At 42.7% G+C, this 20492-nt stretch overlaps 1 protein-coding gene across 1 annotated transcript in view; it reads right to left on the bottom strand.

The window, feature by feature from the left end:
• SEMA5A (semaphorin 5A) overlaps positions 1–20492 on the bottom strand; it is a 1863338-nt gene that overhangs the window by 371147 nt on the left and 1471699 nt on the right. The window contains exon 15 of the mRNA XM_078687625.1: positions 8702–8845. Within this exon, the coding sequence (XP_078543751.1) occupies positions 8702–8845 (144 nt within the window). The remainder of the gene's footprint in view (positions 1–8701; positions 8846–20492) is intronic.

The following is a 20492-nucleotide window of genomic DNA, read 5'->3' as shown; positions in this document are numbered from 1 at the left end:
AATATTCAGTAAAATGTAGACAAATGGCTTAGTTGGATTCATATCAAGCATAAAGAGCGCCAGGAAATCTTCTTTTGCTATTTCTGCAAATACCTTTTCGTAAGGTTAGCACTAACATCATTCTGCTCATCTGTTTCGGTAAGTTGCAGAGAGGATGGAGTACATTTTTCTCTAGACAATCTTATTGTTCATCAGAAGCCCTTCAGCACTTCTTGATTTCCAGCTGGTGTTTTTAGAGAATAATCTACATAGTGTACATCAGATGTTTGAGTTTGGTAACTCATTGTAGATAGGGGCTTTGGACAGAAACTTTCCACAACTGAGCTATCTACAAATATAGTGAGCGTGCTGTTGATCATGGAAAAAAGGGTGACTTTGGGGTTGAGTATTTCTAGTGTGCCCTCTGCCATGGAAAAATCAAGCAGAATGAGGTGCAGCTTCTTTGACAGTACTTTCTCTAGAGAAAACCTCCTGTCATTGATTATTTTGAAGCTTCCGGACAGGGTTTGAACGACCATGGTTATCTGAGAATGAAAAGTCAACAGCGTAAATTATATGTAGCTCTAACAGGGGCCTGCACCCATCTTTAAGGAGAAATTTGCTTCATATAGAGCTAAAGAAGTCTAATTCCTAATATTTAGTAGTGGCTAAAATCTCTTGCTACAGCTATCATTGGAAAGAATCCATCATAATTTGGACTTCATTCTCTTTAGGTGATAAAGGAGGTGAAGATCGATCACCTGGAACCAGTATCTATCAGTTTGACAGCGTACGGCCTTTGAGCGCAATCCCCATCAAGATTGCCACCTGAGGTCAACAAGCGGAACGCTCGAGAGGGTCCAACATGGAAACTTTCAAACTTCAGTTTTGATCTATCTCTTCTCAAATGTCTTAAGCAAGATGTGTTCAGACAGAGAGCAGGGTGAAATACAAATAGAGAAATGATTAACTTGAAGATATTTGCTTCTGTCAAGGAACAAAACAATGTAATTATAGAAGCATAAAAAATCATGTCTAAATGCATTCCCTCTGCACTGGCATCATTATAGTGAGTGGCATTCCGCCTCTGAACAGATGGAGTGGATGTTGATGAACCTCTGCGAGGGCTCTGTCTCACACCGAAGGAAATCGGCTGCTGCCGCCACAAGATCTCATATTACCCGTATCTTTAATGCTGTAGGACCCACAGTGCCATGGAAAAGAGAGCAATGGAACAAAGTAAAAGATACCTTTGTCAAGATGGGAAGGTTCACATAAAGAATAGGAATATGTATGCGATTACAGTACGGAGGGTGACATACCAGAAGCTGTATATGTATATATATATATATATATGGTAGTTCTCATGTTTAGGTGGAAAGCAGCGCCTGTATAGAGCACTCTCAACACCAGCGACACTCTAGATCTGCTCACCTCAAATGTCTGCTTTTCTATCAATATCTATTTGTGCTCATATCAGCTAATGGAACAGTATACTGGCGATAGTGTGTTTTCACTGTTTACTATATGTCACATGATTATGGTGGACGCCTCCTGGGGGCGGTGTCAACATCACTGCATTAACCTATAAAAAAGCATAATGATTTAAAACATGTTGCAGCGTGACCAAGGGCTTTTTGCTCGAAACGCGTCGCTGGTTCTGTTCTTAAATAAAAATTACCATCTTGCTGATTCTGTTGGTCCGGTCCTCATTCGTTGCTGGCGTGGAGGCGGTGTCTGCGAGCGCAGAGCAAGCTGAGGAGGAGCTTTGTCTTCATATGCTGACGGAAGTTGATTTGCTTCCGTAACGGACCCCTTCGTCGTAAGCTGACAGCTGTTACAAATCGACTTCTTTGACTCTCGCATGGGAATTTCAGCAGCTGTCCCTGGATGCACTGAGACCTGGCCGTTTTTGGTTCTGGCGGTTGTGAGCAGCCCCGAGGATTCGCGTCGGAGGACGTGGTGCGCGGAGCAGTTCCTGCCATTTACCAGCGGTGAGTGCGTTTCAAATGCAATGCCATCCGGAGACGAAGTAATTGAGCAGCGGTAGAGAAAAAAACGAGACTGACGTGTGCTCGTTTTACTAATTATTGTTAACGAACAGAACTGATATCAACATGAATGAAAACGAGATTGATAAACAGCGGGAAGAAGCTGCCTTATCACTTTTTGTCACTTCCAGCACAGCTTCCAATTGTAGCAAAGAGCAAACGCAGAGCGATAATGGCAATTCACAAACAAAAGATTTGAAACACTTGTTTAAGGAACTGGTGAAATTACGCAAGGCAGAATGCACAAAATGGTGGGAACATAAATCCCTCAGCAAATATGAAGAGGTGGGTCGGGTGCCTCGAGGACTGAGAATTTTATTGGCCCCCAGCTTTGATAATCCGGACCCAGCCATGTTGCAAAAATGGGGGGAAAGCAACCTGGCAGCATCGATGAACTTAGTTTGCATATTAACTGAATTTGCTGTCAGTGATCGTGCCAAATTGTTGGAACAGATTAAAACATTGGAACTGGAAATTGATGCTTGCCAAAATGCGGTGGAAATAAAAAAACTTACAGATAATATGAACGAGCAACTGCACAAACATGAAGAAAAAATTAAGGCTCGCAAAGCGTCCAAGTTCACTCGAGATGCGGATGATTACCGTTTGGGCAGGATCTTCACATTTTCCAGGAAGTATAATACGGCCAAGAGACAGGCGTATACCAATAGGAGGAATGTTTCTGCATCCAAAACCAGTAATGGGATGGCATCAACTAACTCTGATCAAACGGCAGCCGGTGCGTCTTGCTCTGAGGGATTAGCACACCAAACTGACTCATCGGTCACGAGTGCATCTAGCCTAGAATCCTTGTCTTCGGGTTCAGCTAGTTCCGATTTAAACTTAACCGGACTGGAAACACTAAATCTCCAGCAGGAAATGGACTTTGTAGTAAAGGAGAGGCTCCAAACCCTGAGATCGTGGCAACACAATCCACAAACAAACAAAGGAGAAACAAACGTAGGAAGGAACAACGGCGCAGAAGGAAACAGCGCCGGTTTACAGACACAACAACAGAAAAAGAAAAAAACATGGGGGAAACGACGATAAGCGATAATACTATTATTAATCTTTCCAATGTGGTTCTTGACAAAGCAGAAGAGCAGTTACTCACATTAGGTTTGAGTTACTCACCGATACAAAATTTCAACTATACCATGACTAGAGTTGATCTTTTCTGCTTTATAAGGAAACTAAAACTAAAAAAACATTTTGCCTTACAATCAGCCAAAGATCCTGATGATCAGAATGACGATACTAGAGCAAATGAAGTTGGAGAACCACGGCCGTTACTGGCATCAGACACACATGTTTTTCTTGATGCCAATGATCTCCTTAACTCTAATAGTGAAACGGAACTGGATACTATTGATACAACCCAGAATCGCTTAAGGCAAGTCCCCATCCTTCCTAAAGGAGCTGGTTTAAGTCCTTTCCATAGCAAGTCTAAATTCATACCTTTAATGCCAAAAGACGCTATAGACATTTTTCATGATTGCGTTACTAATGACATCAAGAAATTGTATACCCAGACTAACATCAAACGACGCAAAAAGGAGACTTACAGAAGAATCGCTTACGAAAAGCTGATGAAGAAATTAGATCAAAACCCTGATATAGTGATCAAAAAATCGGACAAGGGGGGTAATCTGGTAATTTGGCCCAAAAAGGCCTATATTGCGGAAGCCAATCGCCAACTTGATGACCCCCTTTGTTATGCTAAAAGTACACAAAATGAATATGAAAAAGCCACATCTAAGTTACATAAGTCTTTAAACCAATGGAAAAGGGAAGGACTAATATCATCTGAAGAATATAAATTTATGTATGTGAATTTTCCTATCTTGCCTTCCCTTTACCTTATCCCGAAGGTACACAAGGCCGTGCAACCACTTCCAGGCAGGCCAATTGTGTCTGCCATTGGTAGTGCAGGGGAAAAAGTTGGAGAGTATGTTGACTTTTTCCTCCAAGACTTTGTTAAACTACTCCCCAGCTTCACTCGCGATACTAGTGATTTTTTAACAAAAATAGCTGAAATAACATGGGAGAGTGATATGTGGCTCATTTCATTAGATGTCGAATCGCTGTACACCAGCATAGATCACGCACAAGGTTTACTAGCCGTACAACACTACCTCTCTAGCAGACCCATCCAATATTACGAACACAATAAGGTGATTGCAGGCCTTATAGAATGGTGCCTTAACAATAACTTCTTTTCCTTTGGTAAGGAGATTTATAGGCAACTCAGGGGTGTAGCGATGGGGGCCTGCTTCTCTCCCAGCTATGCGTGTTTACACGTTGGTTGGTGGGAGGAGCAGGTCCTCATGGTGCGCCACAAAATATGGATGGAGAATCATGTCAGGTGCTTTTTAAGGTACATTGACGATATTTTTATCGTCTGGAAGGGTAGCAAAGAGGAAGCGTTGTCTTTTATTCATGACATCAATGACAACGCAGTTAATCTTAACTTCACGGCTCATATTCATAAAACACGCATCCAATTTTTGGATGTTGAGGTATATGTCTCCGATGGAACTCTCAACACCACCCTGCATAGGAAACAGACCGCAGGCAATGCAACATTGCATGCAACCAGTATGCATCCCAGACATACGATCTCTGGTATCCCCTATGGGGAAATCCTTAGGCTAAAGAGAATTTGCAGTACATCGTCTGATTTTGATTACTGCTTAAAACAACTTCTCGAAAGATTGAGAGCTAGAGGGTACTCTGAACGTATACTAAACGCGGCAGTTACCAAATCCCTTTTAAGATCTAGGGAGAGCCTTTTTCCAGTGTCTACCTCCACCATTGATCAATCTGTGAACATAGAATCCCAAAGAGAATGCCCACGGCTCATTACTACATTCAGTAGGGAAGATAGGAAAATCAGGTCAATATTGAACAAACATTGGCCGATCATTTTAAGTGATCATATCTTAAATACTAGATTACCCTCTTCTCCTACTGTCACTTTTAGACGGGCCAAAACCACGGGCAATTACTTGGACAAAGCTGCACCTGAATTAAAGTCCAAGATCCCATGGCTACGCCCGAACAAGGGATTCTTTAAATGTTCCAGTTGTAGGGCCTGTAAGTTCGGTGTCACCACTACTCACTATTCTACTCCGTTTAGCACAGTTGCCAAAACCATCAATGGCAACTATAACTGCAAAACTGAGTATGCCGTATATGTTCTGGCGTGCACCTGTGGGCTTAGATACGTTGGCAGCACTAAGCTCCAGGTGCACGTCCGGATATTGCAGCATTTACGGGCTATTCTCCACAGTGACCCTACTTACCCGGTCGCCCGACATTTCAAGCGATTTCACAACAAAGATCTAAACTGCCTCAGTTATTATGTGATTGGAGCAGTACCGAAATCAAGGAGAGGAGGTGACCGTGAAATTGAACTCAGGAAATTAGAATCCAGGTTTATTTTGGAACTTGATAGCCGTTGTCCCAATGGGTTGAATAATATTGAGGAAATGCACCATTTTCTGTAATTATATTTAGATACTGGTTGCTTTAGTTCATCCTTTTCTTTCCCCGTGGCATTAAGACTGGTGCTTCTAGTTAGGTTCCCTATTAGAGGCACCACACGTTGGGGTTATTCCGTGTCCCATGAATTGTTTTGATGAACCAGGTTGGTGACAATCATGGTGCACTTTATTATACAGTTTGAGCAATATCCAATTTTCTATCAAATTCATACAATTTCATTCCAGGTCTATTTTGAAAAAATTTTTAAAAAATTTTTAAAAATTTTTTAGATATATCATTTATATGACAAATTTTTAGACTATACAGGAATTTATTGATGAAGTTATCTAATTTTGGAGTTGTATATAATAATTTTGTGCTGAACATCTACATACACGGAATTAATGAAGAAAGGTACTAACAGTATATTTGTATATTTGTATATTTGTAGATATAGAATGGGTCTAAACTGGTATCTGCGTGTGTGTGCATGTATGTTCGCACATATATCTTCTCTTGTATATGTGTGTGTGTATATATATGTATTTAGATGTAGATATTGGGGTTGTAAAAATTGTTTGAGGGTTTTTTCTTTGCGTTCACTAGAAGAGTTGGGTTTTTCTATGAGGCAATTTAAAGTTGTCTTTTGTTAGTTGTGGTGGGGGGGGGGCACTATGGTGGTGTGGGATGTATATATATGAAATATGGTCTTATTTATACATATTGTCATTTTTAGCTTTTTGAACAGTAATGTTTTTTGACTTACCTGGAACAGTTTATAAGTATTTGGTATAGAACAATGATTGTTTGATGAATTTAATCATGTATCTTTTAATGTTTATTGCATATTTGCACATTACTGTATTAATAGTAGTGTAGTAGGTTCTCGCAATTCTCTAGCACTTTATTTCATTTTTATCACTTATGCACTTTTCAATCTTTGCACTTTATAAATTGTCGCTGCTAGATACAAGAATTTGCGTATTTGCACAGTATGGGTATACATGTCTCTGATAATTGAGATTGCTTTTTAATACTTTTTATTTACAAAATGTATTATCTGATGTAACCAACATAAATCCTGGATTTAACCAGTAATATCTATTTGTGCTCATATCAGCTAATGGAACAGTATACTGGCGATAGTGTGTTTTCACTGTTTACTATATGTCACATGATTATGGTGGACGCCTCCTGGGGGCGGTGTCAACATCACTGCATTAACCTATAAAAAAGCATAATGATTTAAAACATGTTGCAGCGTGACCAAGGGCTTTTTGCTCGAAACGCGTCGCTGGTTCTGTTCTTAAATAAAAATTACCATCTTGCTGATTCTGTTGGTCCGGTCCTCATTCGTTGCTGGCGTGGAGGCGGTGTCTGCGAGCGCAGAGCAAGCTGAGGAGGAGCTTTGTCTTCATATATATATATATATATATATATATATATATATATATATATATATATATATATATATATATTTCTTTTTTTTTTTTTACATTGATGTTAATTAACTCTTGAAATACTCCAATGAGAATAATTACTATCCTAAATGGAACAACCTATATACACAAGGCATGACAACTGACTGAGAAACAACTTTTGAAAAAAAGAGCATTTTGTCATTTTAAATAATGCAGCTGGAGAAAGATTTTTAAAAATAGGAATCCCAGAGGCATGCACTTTGAATTTTCATTGACACTCTTGCATAGATCATGCCTTACAGACATGAATACACAAACAAACTCCTTCCCTTTTCAGATGGCTGAATGTAAATATTTTCCGTTTAGGGGCTTGTGGGACACAATCAATAGCACCATGGGACGCACATGAAAAGAATGACTACGGGGTCAGAATATTCACTGTAATTTCAGAGAGACTGGCCTAGTTCCTGAATATTTTTCTAAAGTCACTAATGGGTCTCATTTTGTTCTGTGCAATCTTCTGCTCCTCCCACGGCGCCTGCGCCAGTAACAGCCAGCACAAAGTCTGACATGCAGTGGGAAAATGCATCTAGTGCATTGGTATGACTATGGTTGATGCACCCATAAACCCTTGCTGTGGGATGCAAAGGTGTTCAATGACTGCTTAGAGAGAAAGAAATCAGACAGATGATGGGAGATGACAGGATAGCATTTGTTGGGGTGACACTAGAGGGCGCTAAGGAATACTAGATATGCATTGGGTGACTGGGCTGGTAGAACAACTAATTCATTTCTTGAATGAATTTCTTGGCGTATGCTGAAGGCAGCAAGAGTAGTGTTGGGGCAGTCATTTGTGACAAGAGACACACAATTACAAAATGGCTGCAGCATGCCCACTATTTCCAATATGATTCTATCCTGTGTTCCTATGAATTCATGTCGGCTGGACATTTTAATGCTGACTTTGGACATCTTTTTCATGGCTTCCTCCACTCTAATTTAAAATAATGAGTATTGTAAAGCAAAGCCACAGGATATGCAGCAGGCATGGATCTCAGCAGAGCACTTCAAAGCAGAGGGGATTTTCAATAACTTTAGGGTTTTCTGCTCAGAGTTTAAAACGCTGTGATGAGAATATGGAAAGAAGCAGCAGGGTCGAGGCTCAAAGCAGAGCAGTGATAGAGGTGGGCCATCTCCTCATGGAAGTTCTTCACTTTAAGGTTCACTACAGAGCTTAGGACTCTGCTGATGCCCCTGCGACTAGCTCTGCTCCTACTCCCACTTGCAAAACTGAGCTGTTTTGTCATGCCATGTCATTTTTTGCCACAGGTGTTTACAAAAGTTGCAGATAATAACACAATCCCTCCTCCTCTTACTGTCCAATTATTATAGAATTAATTGAAACTGCATTCCCACTTAAATAAAAAATTGCTTCAAGAAATCTTTACAACTCTATCCATGACTCTATCCTCCTTTTGTGAAATATCTTTCCTTACATGTACCTTTACTGAAGAATCCTTGTTCTATTTAAGCTACAATTTTAATGAATGAGCACTGAGGGCCCCCGTGTTGCCCATTTCAAGCTATATGTATTTAAAATATGCCCATGTGACAGCATTAGTGCTTACACGTCTCTATTTAGAGCGGCTATAGTCTGAGACTCGGATTTTACTATTTGTTTACTTTACTGATGATCTGTAGACCAGATTCCTCCTCGGTTCCGTTTGTCATAGATGCAATGTGTTAAAATTGGGGATTGCGTACCTTTCTTCACGATTTTGTCCCACACACACACGACCGCCATGGCGAGGCGTTGGATTGCTGCAGGAGCGCTGGCGCACTTGGAAGCCAATTCCACAGCTGGTACTGCACGTTGACCAGGCAGTCCAAGGGGTCCAACCGCCATTCCTAAGTGAAATAAATAGTGAAGTAATTTTTAGAGTGCACATTCACTAGTATATCACAATGTATCAGTATCATAAGGTGGCTTGTGTACAATAGTATAGCCAATGGATCTTTGGTGTGTAAGACAAGGCTACCAGACAGACTTGATGGCCCAAGCTGAGTCCCAGATTCTGCTGAATTTTTAAGTTAAAAATGTCAATTTTTATCCAGGAGTGAAATAATAGACGTATAAAGTGCAAGGGGAAGTAAAAATAATGCATTTTGCACATGAATGATTTATTGCCAATTGTGGAAGCAACATTAATGTTTAATGTCAAACCAAGCATTTCAAACAAATGACACTTTTCGGAAAAGACTTAATCCCATAAATTGAATATAAAAACGTAGGATTCTTGTCAATTTACACTTAAATACTTACATAACAAAATGGCTCAAGTCTATTCAAACATTCACAATCTACATATTTCTTTCACCATATAACACGTATTTAGAATATAAAAAGGGATTCAACCGAAAATTGGAAAAGCTTCTAGAATATATTTCACACAAGCTTTCAAGACAGACATTTCTTCATAACACCATACTGCATTGCCATGTAAACCTTGTGCCCCATTCAGTGCCTCATTGTATCAGGCCATTGCATCAACTCAAATCAAATCAAAACTTGACTATAGTGCCAAGCCATTCCATTAACCCCTTCCGGGCTGATGACGAGCTCAGCTCGTCATGAGCGTAACCTGCCGTGCGCTCATGACGAGCTGAGCTCGTCATGTAACGCGGTAATTTTAAAATTGCCGCGTACAGCAGGAAAAGCCGCCGCAGCGATGCGGTTAAGCCATGTCTTGAAGGTTAGGTAATTCTCTAGCCAACGATTTCAGGTGCTTAGATTTGGGTTTTTCGTGGTATAGAAATCATGAAAAAGAGTCTGAAACAGTTATGTGCATGCATGACAACGTATGAATGAGTTTAAAATGGCAGGCTCGCTATAGGTCTTTTGATTCCCTGCCCAGGAGGCCAATGCATACATGAAAACTTTCATGAAAAATTGAAGTTACAAAATGCCCGAGCTATGCTTGCGACTGTGCATAACAGGAGGCGTTTTGCAGTCCACATGCATTCCCATAACACTCTTGTATACCGAGCAACGTGCGTGCATACATGTGCAGGGCTTATATAGAATGGTGTATTTTGATCATTTTCCTGACCCCTTCTCTGATAGTTTCATACACATGCATACAATGTAGTGACCACAGATGTAACAATAGCAAATGTATTAGTAGAAAATTTTGTTGCGCCCACTGCATCACCAAATGCGATGCAGTGCGCGCAACAAAATGTTTTATTTATTTATATGTTTACTTACCTGTATTTGACCGTATTCCGTAGTTTACTACCCCCCACCCTGCCCCTCCCCCGTGCCACATCACCACCCGGCAGCACTACCACCACTGAGGTCCGGTACTGCTCCTTTTGCTAAGTACAGAGGTCAACAGGACAGTCCTTCTTGAGTCCTTCTCTAGGTCTGGCATTATCTGAGGCTCAAGGTGAATGGGATGCCATATTTATTCCCAGAAAGTCCCCTGGAGGGATGATGTGGTCACTAGTCAATAGGCTACCAGGTCCCTTGCCTCTTGGTGCCGACTTTCTGGCTGTGTGCTGAATCTACCAATCCCAATTCTCCCCACTCTCCGAATATCGGGACCCTTCCTCGAATGTTAGGAGCTTGGTAGCCCACACAGAGGTGTGACTACCTGTGGGCTACACTTCCACAGGAAAACTGGTTTGTGCACTGGTCTCCCCTCTCTGTTCCGGTCACCAGCCAGTCTACATGAACTAAGGGCAGCCATCAGGAGTGTGATCGCCATTTTCTCAGCTAAGGCAACTTCGCCTTTGAAGACTGTCTTTTGTGCCAGCATCCTGAGTGGATTCCTACAAAGGGGAGGTAAGACCTCGCCCAGTACCTGGCTACTATTGTTCTTAAGCCTGGGAGTCATTCATACGTTCCCCAGGAGGACAGAAAGCTGTCTGTTGTCTAGTGACCATGAGAGGCCACTGGACAAATTGGGTCACAGAGTGACAACTTTCCAAAAGTCGCATTTCTGTAATAGTGACGTAACATTTGACTTGTCATGTTTAATGCCAAAGTTAATTTGTTACCTTACACTACCCATCTAAGTAGTCCCATTCAGAAGTTAACCGAACTGAGTGATCAGCCGTTAACCCTATGTTAGCCAATGGGGCTACAAATTCTCCCACAGCAAAATGACAGATTGGAAGTGTTACTGCCAGGATATATATATATATATATATATATATATATATATATATATATATATATATATATAATACATAATACATGTCCTACTTCATAATATACAGATCCCTGCCTTAGAGCTGGATAGGGCTTCCTTAGGGGAGACTTACATATATTGTTAAGGGAAGCGTGGCTTTGCCTTTAGTTTGAATGGTACAGTCGAACTAGCAGTGTTACCGCTCGCCTTCCAGTCTGCAGTGGCAGGCTGCGAGCCATTTTGTACTTTGTCACACACAGTGTCGCACAATCAGTGCTGCAACCCTGGGTGGATACTCTGCCTTACATGTCCTGGGTACCATATAATAAAGTAATACGTACGTCAGTCTTTGCCAATTGGGCTTAGCCAATACAACGTACAATTTGTAAGGGTTTAGAACACTGCCATTGAGGTCTGGTTAGCAGGCCTCACTTCACTCTCAGAATCGGAAAACCAGCAGCTAGTAGTCCAAGGGGTGGGGGGCAAAAAGTGGGAGGCGGTGGGAAACCTGGAAAAATCCTTTTTCTTTACACAGTTTATTACCCAGTAGGGTGTCCAGGCACTGGAATGTGTGTATAGGCTGAGCGTGATGAGAGTGAGCTAGCCTAAGAGAATTAGTCAAAGAGCCAGGTCCTGAACTTCCTGCAGAGGAGGAGGTCCTGATGTGTAGAGGGAGGTGATTCCAGGTTTTGCGTGCAATGTGGGAGAATGTCAGACCTCCTATACTGCTTTTGTGAACATTAGGGATGTGTGTGGGAGAGGCTGAGTGCAGGTGTCTGGTGGATATGTGGAAGTGAAGGCAGTTAAGGTTTGTAGGTCCTATGTTGTGCAGTGCCATATAAGTGTGCCTTAGGAGTTTGAATTAGAATGGTCCCTGTACAGGGAACCACTGGAGTTCTCTGAGATGTGGTGTGATGTGAGTGTGTCGTGGGATGTTTAGGATGAGTTTTGAAGCAGCATTCGGGATGTTCTGGAGTCAGTGGAGGGAGTAGTTAGATATCCCGGCATCGAGTGCATTGCAGTAGTCTAGTATGTTCGTGATATGGGCTTGTGTGACGGTGTGATGGTGTGTCTGATTTAACTAGTACTCCATTTAAAGGTTTTACGGAGAATGTGAAAGCAAGAAGAACTAACTGCGTTGCCTCCTGTATGGGATTAAGTGATCTATGTTAGAACCAGTATATATGCATTCAATGGGCTCCTTTGTATATGAGGCACAGTGATTGAAATTTCACTCTCTTTTCGATTAGGAGGCAGTACCTATGTTTTGGGGCTTCTGAAGAGGATGATCAATGAGAAAGTCCCAATTTCATCTTGGGTGCCTCATTCTGAATGCCTTGCAATTTCTTTAGTTGTCCTTTGCCTGTCCCCAGTTAGAGGGAATTGCAGTAATCCAGGCGGCTAAGAATAGTCACCTGGATTACCACCTGATGGACCGCTTTAGGAAGGAAGCGAAGGATCTTCTTGAAGACCTTAACCAAAAAAAAACAAGTTAAAACCGCATGACGGACCTGACCCTTCATCGTGAGGTTGGGCTCGGAGTAGATGCATACATTTTTTACAGACTTCGCAGGAGCAGGGTGTATCATCCAGGAAGGGGGTCAGAAATGTAGAGGTAGCATACTCGGGCTCTGCCGGTGTTGTAGCCACAAAACCTCTGTTTTTTCAGAGTTAAATTTTAATGACAGACTCCATAGGCAAGACTTAGTGCTCAGAGATGTTTAATCACAGCATCAATTGTCCAAATGACGCGTTTCGGCCGCCAGACATGCAGCCTTGATCACACACACATATATATATATATATACATATATATATATATATATATATATTACCTACTGGCGGTCGCCAGTAGGTATATATAGTTAGGATTTTTTCTCTATGGGATTTTTGAAAATTCTATGTCTAATAACTTTGGCGTTTGTGGACGGAATTGGCTGAAATTTTCAGGAAAATGGAACATTATGTTTCTGAGCAGCCCCTGAAAATTTGGGTGGGTTTCGTCAAGGGGGGCCGAGAAAAAAGGGGGGTCCCAAAACGTGTTTTTAACATTGAGTTTTCCATAGGGCGGTTGGCCTCACTTTTAGCCCGAACGGCTGAATGGATTTGCACGAAACTTGGCAAAATTGTAGGGACTGGTAGCCCGATGTGCCTTTTGTAGGTCTCAATATATGTGCTCCAGTAGATTTTGAGAAATTAACGTTCAAAAAAAGATATATATCTGTAACAGCGGACCGGGCAGCGCTCCGGTTCGCGGACTTTTCGCGTTACGGAGCTTTGTGAAGCGAAGCTGATTGGTTCTCCGGCATCTGTAAACATTCCAAACAGTCCGTAGCGGCCGCCATCTTGTCTCTCGGTAGGATCGAGAGACAAGAGGAGGCCAAAGCGAAGGGGCAAATGACCATAAGGGGGCATAGTAGATCCTCCCTGACCCCCTAGGTTTGATGTGGAGGTTTTAAAAGGGCCCCGCGGGGCAAAAAAAAATAAAAATAATAATAATCGAACGGCTGAATGGATTTGCACGAAACTTGGGGAAATTGTAGGTACTGGTAGCCCGATGTGCCTTTGCTAGGTCTCAATATATGTGCTCCAGTGGATTTTGAGAAATTAACGTTCAAAAAAAGATATATATCTGTAACAGCGCTCCGCTTCGCGTACTTTTTGCGTTACGGAGCTTTGCGAAGCTGATTGGTTCTTCGGCGTCTGTAAACATTGCAAACAGTCCGTAGCGGCCGCCATCTTGTCTCTCGGTAGGATCGAGAGAGAAGAGGAGGCCAAAGCGAAGGGGTTAAATGACCATAAGGGGGCATAGTAGGTCCTCCCTGACCCCCTAGGTTTGATGTGGAGGCTTTAAAAGGGCCTCGCAGGGCAAAAAAAAAAAATATCGTTTTTTTAGTTCTTTTGCGTGGGGAGCGCCCGGTTCGCGAACCGGGAAGCGTTCTGGGGAGCGTACTTTCTTGAAAATTAGTGAAAAAAGTTAGAGTAAAATATTAATTGTGAGTGATCAGATGTAGGGTAGCTCTGAGAAGAGCTTTTGGGTTTCTGGTACATTTAGGTACTTATAAGTAGGTACCAATACACAGTCTTAAATTCAGAATGAAAATTCTGTTGCCCTCATCTGAGAAGTGAACTCCATCTCCTCTGTAGATATCTTGCATGTAGTAACGCAAGTTATTGTTGTACAAGGAGCCCATTCCATGGTCTCTCATGTAAGCTGAAACAGATTTGTTTACATGCTTCCTCGACTTCTCAATTTGTGGACAAAATTGGTTCGACCACCTCCATTTCTGTCTTTGGCATATATTTGAATATACCAAGGCAGTCTGAGGAAAAAGTGCCATCAATTGCTCAAAGGTGTCCTTTAAAAGCATTTCCAGACCTACCCCAGTCAAAGTGCCCAAGTCATTACCTCCACAGTGCACAATTAACAGGTCAGGTTTTGGCAAATGCATAAAGGTTTTCACCAATGGTATCAATTGGTGACATTTTAATCCTCTGTGGCCAAACCACTTAATTTCCACATCTTGTAAATTGAGGTTAGGTAAATTCCTGTTTGCAGCGTACCTCTGAGCCCAATAGATGTAACTATGTCCAAAAATCCAGACAGAAAACATGGCGAGAGAAGGTTCTGCTGCAGTCAGATGAAGTGTGGCAATGAAATGGCAGTTGAAAAAATAAGAGTTTAAAATGAAAAAAACTGTGGAGTTTCTGTGTTAATGAAGCAGTAACAGTGATTGGTGGATTTTGATTGCTGAAAACAGAAAGTTAGGGTGCATGGATGAGTTCGTTGAAAGATGTATTTTGAGTGGCGAAGAAAAAATCATTAAATGGAAGAATGCACTGGATATGCAGGTGCACTGAGAGTTCAGAGTTCAATTGCAACATTGTTGTGTGAACTTGCAAACACCAGAGGTCTTGCAAGAGGTGGTTGCTATGCAAAAAAGCAGAGAGGGCAGAGGGGGGAAGGGTTTTGATTTGAAAAAAAGTGAGGGAAGAGTTTTGATTGGGTGACATGAGAGATATGTGTGAAGAATTACAGCATTTCTGTGCTTTTGATAGCTGCAGACTCTGGAGTGCATACCTTTTGCTCTGCTGAAGACAAATTGGTGTGTTTCTGAGACTGTTTTGAAACTCAAAGTATTTGCTAAGGTGAGAAAAGATTTCTTTAATTTAGATAGAAAATAGTGTGCTTTAAGGAGAAAATTATGAAGAAAGTTGTGTTTTTCAAATGTTGCTTTGTCTCAAGTGTTTTACAAATAGATTTTGTTTCTTTGAGAAATTGTAATTGGAGAAAATGTGAAGTATTAGTACTGACAGGGTTTTTATGTGCATAGGAGCTGTGGAGTGTTTTCAAATTATGACTTGTAAATCGTTTTTGAGGAAAAGGAATGGTTTTAATATTTATGACAAGACATAATGGTGTATGCTTCTTTATAAGGCAATTGAGTGTCTCTGATGTTATTTTTCCCATTTTAATGTAAGACGTTTCCCTGTGGAGCAAATTGCTTGTAAATATGCTCCCACCTGTGCCTGGCAAATTTAGATTTTGAATGTTTGCGTTACATAGGCATGTTAAAGGTGACCGAAACATGCTGCAAAGGCAATCAAAAAACGCTTTCATGTGTCTTAAGGACATTTTAAGTCATTTCCCCATGTGGAGTGTTTTTAAATTATGACTTGAAAATCGTTTTTGGGGAAAATGAATGCTTTTAAAATTTATGACAAGGACATAATGGTGTATGCTTCTTTATAAGGCATTTCAGTGTCTCTGATGTTATTTTTGCAATATTAAATTAAAAGACCTTTCTCCGTGGAGCAAATTCCTTGTAAATATGCTCCCACCTGTGCATGGTAAATTTAGATTTTGACTGTTTGAGTTACTTAGCCATGTTAAAAGTGACCCAAAAAAGTTGCAAAGGCTTTAAAAAAACATTTTCATGTGTCTTGAGGACATTTTAAGTCATTTCCCCGTGGGCAGTGTTTTCAAATTATGAGTTGAAAATCGTTTTTGAGGTAAAGGAATGTTTTCAAAATGTATGTGCGCCATATGCCCCCAAATTTCTTTTTCAGGGGTGCAGCAGGGTGTTCTTGAGACACCCCTGCACCCTCGGAAAAATTCGTAATTTGCGATGAGCTAATTGCTAATCGCAAATTGCACGTTCATTCCTATGGGCCTCCTGCTCCATGGAAATGAATGGGTAATTTGTAATTAGCAAATAGCTCATCGCAAACTAGGAATGGTAAAGAATCGCTATTTATTCCTTAAAGTTCGCTATTTAGGAAATGTAAAAAACTTTGATGATACATATGGCGGTTCATCTCTAACAAGATAAGAAGCTTAGGGATAGATTTATGATGACTGGCGTATCATCAGGGATGTGCCAGTCATCCAATCGCGGGCCGTGGAGGGAGTTACGGTGGGGCAGGGAGGCGGGGAGGGGGAGGGGCAGGGTGGAGGGACCTAAAAACTGGCATATGGATAATTGCAGGTAAGTACACAATTTAATTATTCAAACGAAATTCGTAGCGCGCACAGCATCCCATTTTGCGATGCAGTGCGTGCTACGAAATTCGTTTGAATAATTAAATTGTGTACTTACCTGCAATTATCCATATGCCCGTTTTTAGGTCCCTCCACCCTGCCCCTCCCCCTTCCCGCCTCCCTGCCCCACCGTAACTTCCTCCACGGCCCGCGGCTGCAGTCATCCTGTGCCGCTGTTCCGCCACCCATGGTGTGCTGCATTTACAATGCGGCGCATCATGGGGCAAAAACAGCATAGATGCGTGACGCATCTGTGCCGTAAAGGTGGCGCATTGCTTGAGTTGTATCGCAAGTGTGATGAAGCTCCAGCAAGGCTCAGGGGTGCCCCTGTCGCAGGGTTTCTGTTCTCACACAGAACTGTGCACAGAGGATTGGAACCTCGGCGAATTAGGGTGCCCCAAAACTCACCTTAGTACCGAAAAACCCCTTAGCAAGCTAGCTACAGTGTCACATTGGATATAACAAACTCTCAATGTTTAGACAATCCAGAATATGAACTTACAGTACCTCAGGATACGTGGAACTCATGAACACTCGGTCGTTATATATTCATTACAAACCAGAACATGGAGTTAAGAAGAACACATGTGTATTTGAAATGTTTATTTACTAATGCCGTCTTCTCAGGCGTAGTATCTTAGATAATACAAGTACACATCTTCGTCGCCATTGTAATAATGTGAGAACGTACGTCTTTAAATGCTTTTTAGTTATCTTTACTCCGGAGCGCCGGGGCTAAGCTGTTGCTCAACGGTCGGCGCCAAGCAAACAATATGGCCGCCTTTCGCTTTCTGTTTCCGCAAATCCTGTTCCTGTGCAGGAACACTAGAACGCTACCACAATTATCAGTAGCAAAATTACCAGCATAGTTTGTTTCCTTTCCAGTAAAGAATTGGCTTGGTAGTTTGGTCTGCCCTGTTCCCATGATGCACTGGGCCAGGGTCAGACTAATTTGCATGTAGCCAGGTTCTGAGCTGGGATGGTGCAGTGAGCTAAAGAACGGTGATGGATCAAGCCCTGATCTTTTGACTGGGTAGGAGTGTTCTGCTTAATTCAGATACTCTGTCCATCACCACCCCCTTTATAAATCGTTTTGGCCACCACAAGTGTGGAAGGGTATGCTCAAATGTGAGTCCCTTGCTCACTGCACCATCAGGATTCAAGCAAGCCGGGCCGAAGACGGCTGTAATGCCAGAAACCGGTCCCCGGAAGCTTGTTTCCTTTCCAGTAAAGAATTGGCTTGGTAGTTTGGTCTGCCCTGTTCCCATGATGCACTGGGCCAGGGTCAGACTAATTTGCATGTAGCCAGGTTCTGAGCTGGGATGGTGCAGTGAGCTAAAGAACGGTGATGGATCAAGCCCTGATCTTTTGACTGGGTAGGAGTGTTCTGCTTAATTCAGATACTCTGTCCATCACCACCCCCTTTATAAATCGTTTTGGCCACCACAAGTGTGGAAGGGTATGCTCAGATGTGAGTCCCTTGCTCACTGCACCATCAGGATTCAAGCAAGCCGGGCCGAAGACGGCTGTAATGCCAGAAACCGGTCCCCGGAAGCTTGTTTCCTTTCCAGTAAAGAATTGGCTTGGTAGTTTGGTCTGCCCTGTTCCCATGATGCACTGGGCCAGGGTCAGACTAATTTGCATGTAGCCAGGTTCTGAGCTGGGATGGTGCAGTGAGCTAAAGAACGGTGATGGATCAAGCCCTGATCTTTTGACTGGGTAGGAGTGTTCTGCTTAATTCAGATACTCTGTCCATCACCACCCCCTTTATAAATCGTTTTGGCCACCACAAGTGTGGAAGGGTATGCTCAGATGTGAGTCCCTTGCTCACTGCACCATCAGGATTCAAGCAAGCCGGGCCGAAGACGGCTGTAATGCCAGAAACCGGTCCCCGGAAGCTTGTTTCCTTTCCAGTAAAGAATTGGCTTGGTAGTTTGGTCTGCCCTGTTCCCATGATGCACTGGGCCAGGGTCATACTAATTTGCATGTAGCCAGGTTCTGAGCTGGGATGGTGCAGTGAGCTAAAGAACGGTGATGGATCAAGCCCTGATCTTTTGACTGGGTAGGAGTGTTCTGCTTAATTCAGATACTCTGTCCATCACCACCCCCTTTATAAATCGTTTTGGCCACCACAAGTGTGGAAGGGTATGCTCAGATGTGAGTCCCTTGCTCACTGCACCATCAGGATTCAAGCAAGCCGGGCCGAAGACGGCTGTAATGCCAGAAACCGGTCCCCGGAAGCTTGTTTCCTTTCCAGTAAAGAATTGGCTTGGTAGTTTGGTCTGCCCTGTTCCCATGATGCACTGGGCCAGGGTCAGACTAATTTGCATGTAGCCAGGTTCTGAGCTGGGATGGTGCAGTGAGCTAAAGAACGGTGATGGATCAAGCCCTGATCTTTTGACTGGGTAGGAGTGTTCTGCTTAATTCAGATACTCTGTCCATCACCACCCCCTTTATAAATCGTTTTGGCCACCACAAGTGTGGAAGGGTATGCTCAGATGTGAGTCCCTTGCTCACTGCACCATCAGGATTCAAGCAAGCCGGGCCGAAGACGGCTGTAATGCCAGAAACCGGTCCCCGGAAGCTTGTTTCCTTTCCAGTAAAGAATTGGCTTGGTAGTTTGGTCTGCCCTGTTCCCATGATGCACTGGGCCAGGGTCAGACTAATTTGCATGTAGCCAGGTTCTGAGCTGGGATGGTGCAGTGAGCTAAAGAACGGTGATGGATCAAGCCCTGATCTTTTGACTGGGTAGGAGTGTTCTGCTTAATTCAGATACTCTGTCCATCACCACCCCCTTTATAAATCGTTTTGGCCACCACAAGTGTGGAAGGGTATGCTCAGATGTGAGTCCCTTGCTCACTGCACCATCAGGATTCAAGCAAGCCGGGCCGAAGACGGCTGTAATGCCAGAAACCGGTCCCCGGAAGCTTGTTTCCTTTCCAGTAAAGAATTGGCTTGGTAGTTTGGTCTGCCCTGTTCCCATGATGCACTGGGCCAGGGTCAGACTAATTTGCATGTAGCCAGGTTCTGAGCTGGGATGGTGCAGTGAGCTAAAGAACGGTGATGGATCAAGCCCTGATCTTTTGACTGGGTAGGAGTGTTCTGCTTAATTCAGATACTCTGTCCATCACCACCCCCTTTATAAAGCATTTACAATGCGGCGCATCATGGGGCAAAAACAGCATAGATGCGTGACGCATCTGTGCCGTAAAGGTGGCACATTGCTTGAGTTGTATCGCAAGTGTGATGAAGCTCCAGCAAGGCTCAGGGGTGCCCCTGTCGCAGGGTTTCTGTTCTCACACAGAACTGTGCACAGAGGATTGGAACCTCGGCGAATTAGGGTGCCCCAAAACTCACCTTAGTACCGAAAAACCCCTTAGCAAGCTAGCTACAGTGTCACATTGGATATAACAAACTCTCAATGTTTAGACAATCCAGAATATGAACTTACAGTACCTCAGGATACGTGGAACTCATGAACACTCGGTCGTTATATATTCATTACAAACCAGAACATGGAGTTAAGAAGAACACATGTGTATTTGAAATGTTTATTTACTAATGCCGTCTTCTCAGGCGTAGTATCTTAGATAATACAAGTACACATCTTCGTCGCCATTGTAATAATGTGAGAACGTACGTCTTTAAATGCTTTTTAGTTATCTTTACTCCGGAGCGCCGGGGCTAAGCTGTTGCTCAACGGTCGGCGCCAAGCAAACAATATGGCCGCCTTTCGCTTTCTGTTTCCCCAAATCCTGTTCCTGTGCAGGAACACTAGAACGCTACCACAATTATCAGTAGCAAAATTACCAGCATA

This window comes from Lissotriton helveticus, chromosome 4_1 (genome assembly GCF_964261635.1).
Source record: "Lissotriton helveticus chromosome 4_1, aLisHel1.1, whole genome shotgun sequence".
Lineage (NCBI taxonomy): Eukaryota > Metazoa > Chordata > Amphibia > Caudata > Salamandridae > Lissotriton > Lissotriton helveticus.
Note: the sequence above shows the minus strand (reverse complement) of the source record. Positions and strands in the feature narration are given on the sequence as shown.